We start from the raw sequence: 11,992 nt of genomic DNA on the forward strand, positions 1-11,992 counted from the left end.
AGGAAAAATCACGAAGAGACACTGGAAAGTCCAAACACGGGAACACAGACCGAACAACTGGAGTGCTCACCACACAGAAACACAGACCAACCAACAAGAAAAGACAGAACTCAACCATTATATATGCGCTGCTGTCACCAGGTGCAGACAATCATACACTCAGGCACAGGTGAAACACATCAGGGCAGGAACACAGCAATCAGACGCAAGGAGGGAAAGTCAACGAGGCTGAAACAAGAGGCAGAGTTAGAATCTCCAGGAACAAGAAACAAAATATAAACCATGACATCTCTAATTTATTTCTTGTAACAATATTTATTTTGTCAGGTGTCTTATCCACATTTACACACATACGTGTTTCACAGTGTGATTATAGTAGCTTGATTTTCAACATTGCAGATTGTGATTTGACATGTATCCCAGTTTTGGTTCAGAAATTATTTTCTAAATTTAGAAATCATCCAACATTCAGGATTTTCCCTCGAACCTTTGGGAGGGATTTTTCTTTTCAATACTCCAAGAATCAGTATGCATGTAACTTTTTCTCTTTTCATCAACTTCCTTTTTTGTTTTGATCATTTCATTGACTCTAAATGGTCCTCAAAGAAGTTAAAAGAAAGGAAAGAGCCAGTTCGAAGAATAAATAAAGTAGACACCTGAAAAGTCTAAGCATAGAAATCAGGATGAAACAATGCTGAACCTGTAACTTTGAAAAATTGCCAAAAAACATGTGCATAATTATTTAGATTATTACATACACTGATTATTATTGAGCTTTATGATAGAAGCAAACTGATAGGACGTGGTGCTAATTTAGAGCAGCAGACCTTTTAGTACCTGCATGTGTGTCCCAAAAAAATCAGATTATAGCTAAATAAATGTCCCCTATATTTTATCATTTTAATTCAGCTGTGAAAGTTACATATATTTAAAAAAAGAAATGTATTACCCATGAACAAATATATTTAAAACCTTTTTGCAACACATATTCACACCACATACATTAATTAGACAAGCATATTTTTGGTGTTTGGACATTTGAATTCAGTTGGCAACTCTTAATTACATCCTGAACAGTATAAAACGTGGACAGAGGGATGGATGGATGGATGGATGGATGGATGGATGTGAACGTGTGTTAAATGGATGGATGGATCATATAGATCTAACTGACAAATGTTTCAGTTAAGCACCCCAGGCATTACCTGGATATGTATTGTATTTTATTCAAAATAAATTTAAAGAGAATTTATCAAATAAGCGTGCAGACAAAAGTTGAGGAGAAAGGCATCACGGATGACTTCATCTTAAGCTCTCTCAAATGGCATTTTGATGTAATCAAACCTGTTTGCCCACACTGGTGTGCAGGAGGTCATGTGCTGGGTGTTTGCGGAGAGAGGAGTGAGGCAGTGTGTCTGCGGTGTTGACGCAGGAGGAACAGTTATGTGACGAGGCTCAAGTGTCTTGGGTTTGTCGTTTCATGGGGAATTTAAACAGCATGTTTTCATACCAGAGAAGGAGGGATGGATTCCTGAAGAAAAAGAAGTATTGAGCTGTCATCACTTACAACAGGTACATTTTGTACTCATATGGTCTTATAGTGTTTTTTTTCATCAATTAAGTAGAGTTTTTAGCTCATTCATACAACATTACACATTTAAAGAGTGCTGTCTTTCTTTTATTAAACACACTAGATAATCATCTGCAGCGTACATTGGGTTTTGCATGATTTGACTGAAGGCTTCCTGATAGGAGATAAGCATGTCTTTACAACTGTACCAGTTTTCTCTACTCAAAGAAGGAACTCCACCATTGACGGGATGTTTTAGAGTTCTTCGTCTCTACAAATTGTATTCAGTAGGTACTATATGTGTATCTAATGTGTGTGCTTTTCATTCTGACAGTACTGTCTTACTCTAGCTGTACTTGTTTTTCTGATTACTTTACTTCTGTTTCACTGAAGGCATATGTTTCCTTTATGCACATACATTGGTATGTACATTTTAAATGTCACTGCTTTCATACTCCATGCGTTCCATTACATTGTTGTGGTTGTCAAGCATAACATTTGGTAGATATATATGCAGTTTAGGGCAGTGTAATATAAAAGATTAACAATCCTTTTTATAGTTTTCTTTGTACCCACTGACACTTTCGTTTATACTTTACTTAAAGAGATCCTTCCTTATTATTTTCCTTATTTGTGTTGTCTACCGAGTTTTGTCTTTTGTTCCTTTCGGTAGTCTCACATAAGTTATACAGCACAATACTGCCGCCACAGGTCATCAGTGGTTTTGCTCTATTTGCTACGCATCTGTAAGCTCCAAGGAAACGTACCAAAGTACATATGTTATGAAGTCAGTATAAGGACAGAAAGCTACGTCTGTATCCGTCTGTGAGTTCAGCATCAAGCGTATTTTGGTCTTTAAAATTGCAATTGGAGAAATGTTCTTATCCAAGCGACTGTCCAATTTAAATTATAAGCAGGGTGGAGGAAGTGGTTCAACCCTGTCAAAGCTAATTTCTTTTTGAATGTACTCTTTCTTTATTTTGTCCATATGTGTGTCCATATCCTGGATGTTGACAGAGTGCAGTTTTCTTGCCTTTGTGCCTTTGTGGAGCTGCTGTGATGAATGTGATGAAGCCTTCTGTCCGTCTTCCTGTGTTGCAGAGGGATGGTATAGACCACATGGAGACAGAGAGTCATGGTGACTCTCACAGATGTTCCTGCTCCCCTGGAGCCGTTCTCTGCGGCCTGGGAGCTGAGGATGCCATTCTCAGAGATAGTGAAGTACCTGATCCTGGCCATCTCGGTCACCCTCCTGCTCCTGGCTCTGGGCATGTTGGCCTGGCAGATCCACAGATGCTGCACACACTCACACACCAGATACACCCAGCAAGATGCAGGTGACCGGGATGAGAGTATTTACTTTCCCAGCATGTGTGGAAAGTTAATTTCATGGTTCAGGGGGCAACAATAAACAGAAATATTTTTTTTAATGTAAGAGCAATCTTTGAATGTCTGTCCAGCACAAGATTTTAGTTTATGTTCGAAATTCAAAATTTTTCTAAACTTGTCATTCATTTCAAAATGTTTGCATGCCATAAAAGAAAATATAGTTATGCGGTATGTTGATCATTTGTATATTAGTAATATTTTTGCAAAATATAGGATAAAGACAAAAGAAACAAACCAATATGCATGAAAAAAATACAGTCATATCAAAAAATATTAACCCATAAAAGGTGCAAAATACATTTTCAGTTTGATTGTTTAAAACTTGTTTAAGATCAGTTACTTCCACTACAATCGACAGGCAAACAAATGGAATGAATGATTTATAATCACAGACTGGGGGAGGTTATGATCTTTTTAACAAATGCATCGTTGGATCCTTAAAATATGCACAATTGCCTTTAGTTATTATTGGTAAATAGTTGAAAACAATTGTATTGAATATATACCGGTATATAGTGTTCGATTGTTGTTATTAAGTAAGAGGGGATCGTGACACCCCCATTTCACAGATGATTTTGGCCCATGTCTACCAGAGCAAGTATGAGACTGAGTATCAGACAAAGAAAAACTGAAACACTATGTGTCTGTTTTATTGTGTGTTATTGTGAATTATGATTCACAGTAGTCAGAAATAAACAAAATCAGATATAATAGACCTTTAGATTAATTAAAATGTTATAATAACAAAAACATTATTATTATTATTATTATTATTATTATTATTATTATTATTATTATTATTATTATTATTATTATTATTATTATTATTATTATTATTGTTGTTGTTGTTGTTGTTCACTGTATGTTTATGTGTTATGTATTTTGAAATACATTAAATCAAATTTAAAATAATATTTTTGGAGATTGTAATGAATCATAATCTCAAGTACCGGTACTCATAAAAAAGCCATCAATATGACAAAAACATTTCAAAATAACAAAACTATAAATTATATGTGAAATGTTATGCAACATTACAAAAACTACTACTACTACTACTACTACTACTACTACTACAAAAAGAATAAGAATAACACTTTCATTGAGAAAAAAAATGTTTTTAATACAATCTTGTGCATTTTTGTGTTGCAGTAAATAGTGATCTGATGTACTCAGAGGAAAAGTCCTCGACAGCAGGAAACTACTCGGGCGCTCCAAGCATGAAGGTAAGAGGAAACTGAGCCAAACAAGATCACTCAGAATAAACTATACCAGAGTGAGAATATGAATGAATGAATGAATGAATGAATGAATGAATGAATGAATGAATGAATGAATGAATGAATGAATGAATGAATGAATGAATACTGCATTTCAGGGAAGAGCATCTTCTGTGCTGTTTTGCTTCTTCTTGTTTAGTGTATGAGTAACAAAAGTCATGTGTAAAAAAAGAAGATGCTAATTGTGAAGCTGCTCAACTAGTAACTGGTGATTTTCTGTATTTTCAGCACTTGAAGCTAAAAACGTAGTGTTTTCAACTATGAATATCTTTGTACATATTGATAACTCAACACTTAAAAGCAACAATTCATACACAAATTAAGCTTAAGGGCCTTCACAGGAAGCAAAGTCATTATGGGCACTAATGTTGGACACGAACCAAGAATATTTGCGAATATTCAGGAATCATAAAATTATGACTCAAAAATGACTTCAGCCGATGCTTTTATCTTGACATAGATTTAGCAGCTGTTTGTACTCCTGTGAGAGAAGACAAGGCGGGCTGGGTGTGGTGTTTATACTGATATTGAACCTTCCTTCAGTCTGTTTGCATGATGCCACATGACTTATGTGTCAGTCAATGCTGCACTGAGTTTAATAGATGTGTTTTCTATATTTAGATAAGTTAATGTTGGGGGGGGGAAAAAGAGTTAGATTCTCATTTTAAAGTTTGTTAGCTTAAGAGTCCGTTGGAGATAAAGTTTGATTCATTTCGATAGGGTCCAATTCTTGTCTTGGAGAGCCTCTTTAATGCATGTTTAAGACTGGTTTCAAGAATTCTGCAACGCTTGGTGATGAGGCATTTGTTATAATTAAGGTTTCTGTGGTAAAAACAGATTAAGAACATGCAGGATGGTGGCCTCTAGGACAAGCATTGAACATCACTGCTGTAGTGCAACACCTATGCAAACAAAGTAAGCTGAGACCTGGGAGCCAGAAGCCAAAGAAAACCTGGAGGTGTCATGGAAACGTGTGGGTGTGTTTGTGTGTGTGTTTGGCAGATGATTGCTGCCAACGCCGAGGTCTGCAGGCTCAGCCGCTGTTTCTCTCTGGCCTCGTTTCCCTCCTCAGCATCCAGCCAGTCAGACGGGGAGACGGTAGAGAAAGCAGGAACCAGCAGGAAGGTAACAGAGGCTCCGTCATGCTGATGTAATGAGATATCTCATGCAAGCTTTATTGTATTGTCTGTACCTATTCCTCTGTGGTTAAAAAAAGAAAAAACCTAGGGTGAGCACACTCTTTGAAAGCTTCCTCACTGTATTTGCTTGGTTTTTTACCTTTAACTGAGTCTGAATTCTGATGAGTGATGAGATGTTCAAAATGCCAATACCTCGGTTTGATCACTAGATGGCTCCCTCGTACACAAAATGTATCATGGCTCTATAGTCTAGACAGATGATAGATAGATTTTTATTTGTATTCTCAATTACAATTTGAAACAAGCCACGTGAAGAAGAAAACAGTCTAAAATCTCAAAGGAAACATCAGAACAAAACCTTAAGCTGCAAAACTCCACTTGTATTTATGTGGTAGCTGTTAAGATATTTAATCTTACACAATTGATCTATATAGGCACTAATCACAAGAATACTTTAACTGAGTAGTTTTAAAACTATCTCTTACTTCAACCTCATTGTTATTGAAAGGTTTAATTGTCAGGAAATGTTAGCTCTTTACTAACATACTGTATCTACTTCTCACAGGTTGACGGATCGCTACGTTTCTCTGTCTTCTACGACCAGCAACAGGCACAGTTGGTGGTCACCGTGCTGCAGGCTGAGGGTCTGTTTCAGGACAGGCCGACGCGAAGCCTTCAGCCATTTGTCAAGATACGGCTCATGTTTGCAAAGTCAGCAGTGAATATGGAGGAATTTGATTATGATGAGGTGATTTGATTGTAAAACACAAACTTTATTTGGCTCTTTTATGAAGTATTGAGAATTAAAAGCATCTGGAGTTGTCCTTTTGACCCAAAGTTGTTTGTCAGCCAAATCCCTGTCATTTCCCATGCAAAAATATGCCAACACCGTCCCTGCTGGAGCTGTCTCTCTGCAGTGATCGTCTGAAGGTGTTATGGATTAGTGCTGTGTGATCCTCTTAGAGAGAAGCCACGTCGCCTGTTCTGTGGACGGTGCTGCAGCAGTGGAAGACTCGTGTTGTGAAAGGCAGCTGCAACCCTTTATTCGGAGACCAATTTACCTGCATCCTGCCGGAGGAAGAGGATTTGCTCAACCACATCAACCTCAGGATGGAGGTCCGGCAGTGCACAAATACACCTCTCACTCTTAAAACTGTACATGATCAACATTACTTATATGAATGGTTTAAAATGTACATTTTGCAATCGTTTAGGCCTCACAATACAGGAAATGTGTGCAGGAGACTTTACAAAGCATCCCTGATTCTGTGATTCTGTCATGTTTGTGTTGTTAGGTCAGGGACTATGATAAATTCTCCAGACACACAGTGTTAGGAGAGGTGAGGGTTCCTCTCGGGCGGCTGCACTCCTCCTATCCGCTGGAGCTGCACGAAGTTCTGCAGACTCCACAGAAGGTACTGCAGGCTATCACACAATTACACACACACACACAGCAGGACCAAGCATAACCACGTGTAGGGTGCAAAATGTTTTAGGGAACCCTTTAGAAGGAGCAGGTACTTACCAACCAATGACGATCCCTCACCGTGCAGTGGTTTTGCTGATGTGTTGTTGACCTTATGCACAGGATCTTGTTGGAAAGGTGCTGCTGTCACTGAAGTTTCTTCCCACCTCCCAGAGGCTAGAGGTTGGCCTGCTGAAGATCAGAACTGTTCTCACTCCGAGTTGCTCAAATGAAGGTAGACAACAAACCGACTTCACACATACAATCATCACAAATGTGCAGTGCAATGCAAATTCTCCTCATGTGTTCAGCTCTTTACGCGAGGATCACCGTCCAGTGCAACCAGTCCAAGCTGCCGTACCAGAAAACCTGTGCAGTGCCCCGGTGCTCCTTGACCGTCTTCAATGAGGTCCTCATATTCTCCCTGCCGGAGTCTCCCGTGGAGCAGTGTAAAGTTTTGGTCTACGTATACGAGACCTACACATCTAAGAAATCCGCCAAACATCTGATTGGACAGTCGATTGTGGGGAAGGACAAGAGTTCGGAGGATGAGCACTGGATTTTGATGATGCGTTCAGTTCGTCAGCCGGTAGCAAAGTGGCACAGCCTGCTGGTCTGAGTCTCTCTCATATTTGTATTTTGCTTGTAGCTGAGAATTAGAATATGAGACACCTCTGTCGATATATGACCCCCTTATTCTTTTCCCTTAGTCAATCGGGGTTTGTTTTCTGCAGTGTGACTGTTTGTAGGTGGCTCCATGACCGTTTGTTTCTTTTTATTTTGCGTGTTTAAGCAAAGACCACTATCACACACAGAGCAAGAAAAAACCAGTGTAAATATATGAAAGATTTTATGCAAAAACAAAAGTGCCATAGTTTGTTATTTGCCCAAACTGTAGGCAGGCAGCATCAATGTCAATGTATTACAAAAGGTCTTTATTAGTTTGGGGGAAAAACAGGAAGACATGAAGAAGGTAACAAATATGAATATTGCACTCTTTACTTCTGTCTTTTTAACTCCACTTAATAAATATGAAAAACTGTCTTGTTTTGGTTAAAGTTTATCATATCACTAAGTCTTTGTGTACATTTTAATTGTCTATTTTGGATCATTAAAACTTTGGATTGATAAAATGTGTGTTTAGTGAGTACAGCATTTTCAGTGATTTCCACTTGACATCTTCCCAGGAGCACGTGGCCTTCTTTGGATGGCCAATACTATATTGGAAGAATGTGTGCCAGCCCCTTGTATCACCATTTAAAAAAATTTTTTTATTTATTTTGAGTGGAGAGGCAAATGATCATGGAAAGCATGTTTGAGACTGCTAAGCATTAAAAATCAACATACATGTCATACTTTTTTCTCTCTTTTTTTATCACTGAAACAAAGCAAAACCAAACGTATTTTTTAAACACATAAGTTATCTTTTTGTCGATGTGTGTACAATACTCTCAGTTGCCACGTTTCGGGTTATACTTAGCTTGCGAACAATATAAGTAAATATCATCCATCAATCTTCCAGACCACTTTATCAAGTTCAAGGTCTGGGTGAAGGCAGTGGAAACTGGACAGGTTGCCTGGGAAAAAAACACACTCATGTTCAAACCTGGTGACGAAACACACAGGGAAAACATAATGTGCAAATTATACACTGACATGCAAACTTGTGTACTTGCAGTGCGGCATAGAGTATGGAATGTATGGAAAATAATTTTATTGTACATGATATAACTCCTCATGAGATACAGTAACTCCTCAGTTTGTCCACATGGTAGCAGTATAGGCCAATAGTTTTGTTTGCATCATACATAGCAACTGGGTCAACCACACCTCCTCACTAAGATAAAAGTTTCTGTCAACTCCTTGATCAGAGTTGCTCTTAGAAACTTCCTGGATCAATTTTAAGCTAAGATTCCTTGCTAGAAATTTTTAGGCTAAGTTAGGAGCTCTCTGGGAGGTTTTGGAGACGCTTGGTGAATATGAGCACTGGAGTTTGAAAGTGGCTGGGTTCTTTTGTTTAGTCTCTTTGTTCAAATCAGAATCGCCCACAAGGGCATGCACCCCAAAACAGGAGATTGTGATTGTATGAATGTCATTAAGACAGAAGGCTAATATCATAAGCCCACCTCTGTTCCACCAGCCCATTCTGTCCACTACCTGTAATAAAGAAAGTTCTGACACACAGGTCTCTGAGCAAACAAATTATGTAATTATTGTTCACTCAACTCGTTCTGTCAGAAACAATTTCGCCCAGCTGTGCCCCTCATCTGGGCGATGAGGGGCTGTTTCTGCTGTGTGATCTGCAAACACTTGTGTGATTGGTCAGAATTTTCTTGTTTACTTCAAATTCCGGCACTCGCAAACCAAAACGGATGCCACCTCCTGTGCTTTTTCTTCTTCATTTGCTGGGCTATCGCACGTGTCAACACCAAATCGTCTTTCTCCTCAGCTTCAAGAATCTGTTTTTCTACCTCCTCCTCTTTCACCAACTTGTTCACTACTCTCTCATTGTCAAAGCAGCATTCTACGAGAACTGTGTCACTTGTGGGCCACCACAAGTCTGTGACAGGGTGGCGTGCATGGTGTCCAAGCACTGCCGAAAGCTGCGTGCACACGCTCGAGCTCACCAATGAGTGTTATCAGTCATATTTTAATCGTGTTTAGTATGTAGCCTGTAGCACAGATCGCAGTTACAGGATGCACCTGAGCATATCACTCAGGGCTGTCAGCTCCTGCAGTTATAACCGGACCAACATGGTGGCTCGGACACAAACTTTCTTTTTTTTTTTTTTTGATGGGGTGTCATGTATTAATAGTAAAATGCTGAAACACTTCTGAGGGAAATAAACACTATGCACACTAGCTTTTGGTGGCACTGGTCTCTTTAGTCTACATTATTTGTTGTTTTCAAGGTTTATTTCAACCTGGGACTAAGTTAAAGATATTAAATATAAAATAATATCGGGTGTTCAGAATGGCAAATATACAGTATATATTCTTTACAGATATTATTTAAAGTTTTCTTCTTATTTTCTTCTTACAAATTTCGAAAATAGTTTAACTAGTATGAATTAATAACTTCATGTTCAAAGGGCGGAAATTTTTTTTAGAGGGCAGCATTAAATGCAACACTATAGGGACAGTCCTATTTTAACCTTAGCGATTATGTGAATAATTCATGTATTTATTTCTAACAGCTTTGCGAAACAAACAATGTGGGTTTTTTTCTACAACGTCACTCAGAAACAATCTGAACGCAGCTGGAGACTTTCAGGTACGGGAGGGGCGGAGGGCTCACAGAGGCGGTTAACACTATCGTGTTCCAAGGTGAATCAGATATGCGCACTGAACGACTGAAGCGAGCTGATTCGAGCATGCGCACTGAACGCCTCATATGAACTTGAGTAGCCGGTGGCAGCTATTAGCACTAGCCGTGCAGCTACAGCTATTAGCACTAGCAGAAGGGCTGCTTTTCCCAAAGGGTGACTAATGTGAGTAATGTGATATATTTATACAGAAGCCGTTAGAGGACACAACTGCACAACAGGGACATTTCTGTTTTCCTCTTTGCAGCTCGTCGGCTGTAGCAAGAATGACTTGTGAACGAGTTAATGAACGTGATGACTCGTGAGTCACTGTCCAGTAAGTGACTTGAATCAAACAATTTGTTCAAACGCGAACTTCGCTATAGTAAATCTCCTGACGAAAACAACATTGTTTTCTGCCACTGGCTGCCACAGCATAATACTGATGAGTTGTAAGAAACATGTCTAAACTTTGCTCACATGTCAACTGCTCTGTTGTTGGTTGCCAAAATCAACACCAAAGTGTTTTAAGTGTCCTTGCATTTGTGAACCAAACTACCAGGAATCAAATTTATCTATAACAACAATGTACCTGTGACTCTCCAAGCAGCTTTTCATGTCGGCGCTATACAATGTGCGCCTCAATTTTTCATTATTTTGGGACAATACCAGTTGGAGATGGCATCAATCCTGCATTTGGAAAGATTCTGACTGTCGGAGACTCACCTGCAGTGCAATTGGTAAGTCTTGCCACTTGTGTAACATTGTGCTTTATTGTGTATGAGACCCTGAAATTACGGTAGACAGATAGCAGCTAACTGCTAATCGGGCTAGCATTACATGCTCCAGAGAGGAGCATCTGCACGTCGTTGGAAGACAATAAACCAGAGTCAACAAAACAACCAGTGAGCGCAAAGCGGCATATGTAAACAACAATGGGAGCGATGAAATATTTAAGTATTGCTGGCAAGTCCAGAGTGACAATCGTCACTACCAATCAGCAGACAGCTGCATTGTAGCCTCGCCTTATGAGACCCATGCTAGGTACATCACCAGAGGGCTGACGAAAAATGTAACCGATGGTTACGGTTTTTTCTGTATCATCCACAACTTTTGTCAGTGGGGCTGCACGAAAATCCTTCCTGTCCTGTTCTGTCCCTTTACAAACAGTGCGGTGGGACTGCGGCATTACACTTCAGTAATAGTGATTTACTGCCAATAAATCCCAACAGTCATTAACAAGTTACCCCCTACCACCACGGCTTGGTGATATAAATAAATCAGCAAGGTGGGGGGGAATTCCCCTTCCTACTCTGCAGAGTGTCTAGTATTTATTTTTTATTTTTGCATGTCCTTATCTACACCCTGACTCTTTAAATTTCAACTTTGCTTACCAAAATAAGGAAAACATCAGTTTACAAGTGTGTTTATCAAGGCTTTTCACTTCTCATTGCTTTCCAGAGCTTCAAGTCCATGGCACAGTTTATCAGATTGTCAGTCTGTGCTGCCTTCCTGCATTCATTATTATTACTCTTAATATAAAATCATTGTTTTCACCCCTCCTTTCAACAAATAGAGAAAAATCATCATGAATGAAAGTGTGTAATTTTGTTAGTCCGGTAGAAATGCTTGCATGTGTCCACAGCAGTCATCAGCTGTTATGAGCAGCTGCTCGGACACTTTGTACCCCCGGAGAGTCTATTTCAGAATATCCCTGTGATCCTCAGTTCCTCCCACCTGTTGACTGAACACACTCTCAATGAAGGATTATTTAATTACAACATTAGCCTTGATTAATATAAATTTATTTATCTGAGCAGGAAATCACAATTGTGATGTGTGTA

General features: G+C 39.1%; 1 protein-coding gene across 6 annotated transcripts; it reads left to right on the plus strand.

The window, feature by feature from the left end:
- The first annotated feature begins 1,354 nt into the window (after positions 1-1,354).
- syt19 (synaptotagmin XIX) lies at positions 1,355-8,195 on the plus strand. Of its 6 annotated transcripts, none has more exons than XM_080474431.1 (10): positions 1,369-1,572; positions 1,799-1,857; positions 2,672-2,907; positions 4,112-4,185; positions 5,242-5,364; positions 5,944-6,126; positions 6,342-6,494; positions 6,674-6,793; positions 6,967-7,078; positions 7,155-8,195. In XM_080474431.1, exons 3-10 carry the CDS (start codon positions 2,706-2,708, stop codon positions 7,460-7,462), a joined length of 1,275 nt encoding a protein of 424 aa, XP_080330557.1. In that variant the 5' UTR covers positions 1,369-1,572; positions 1,799-1,857; positions 2,672-2,705; the 3' UTR covers positions 7,463-8,195. The 6 variants fall into 6 exon arrangements, with proteins under 6 accessions (XP_080330555.1, XP_080330559.1, XP_080330557.1 ...); XM_080474430.1 differs by having other exon boundaries at positions 1,409-1,572; positions 1,783-1,857; XM_080474432.1 differs by having other exon boundaries at positions 1,409-1,572; positions 1,802-1,857.
- The last annotated feature ends 3,797 nt before the right edge of the window (positions 8,196-11,992 follow it).

Source organism: Lipophrys pholis (genome assembly GCF_963383615.2).
Source record: "Lipophrys pholis genome assembly, chromosome: 11".
NCBI lineage: Eukaryota > Metazoa > Chordata > Actinopteri > Blenniiformes > Blenniidae > Lipophrys > Lipophrys pholis.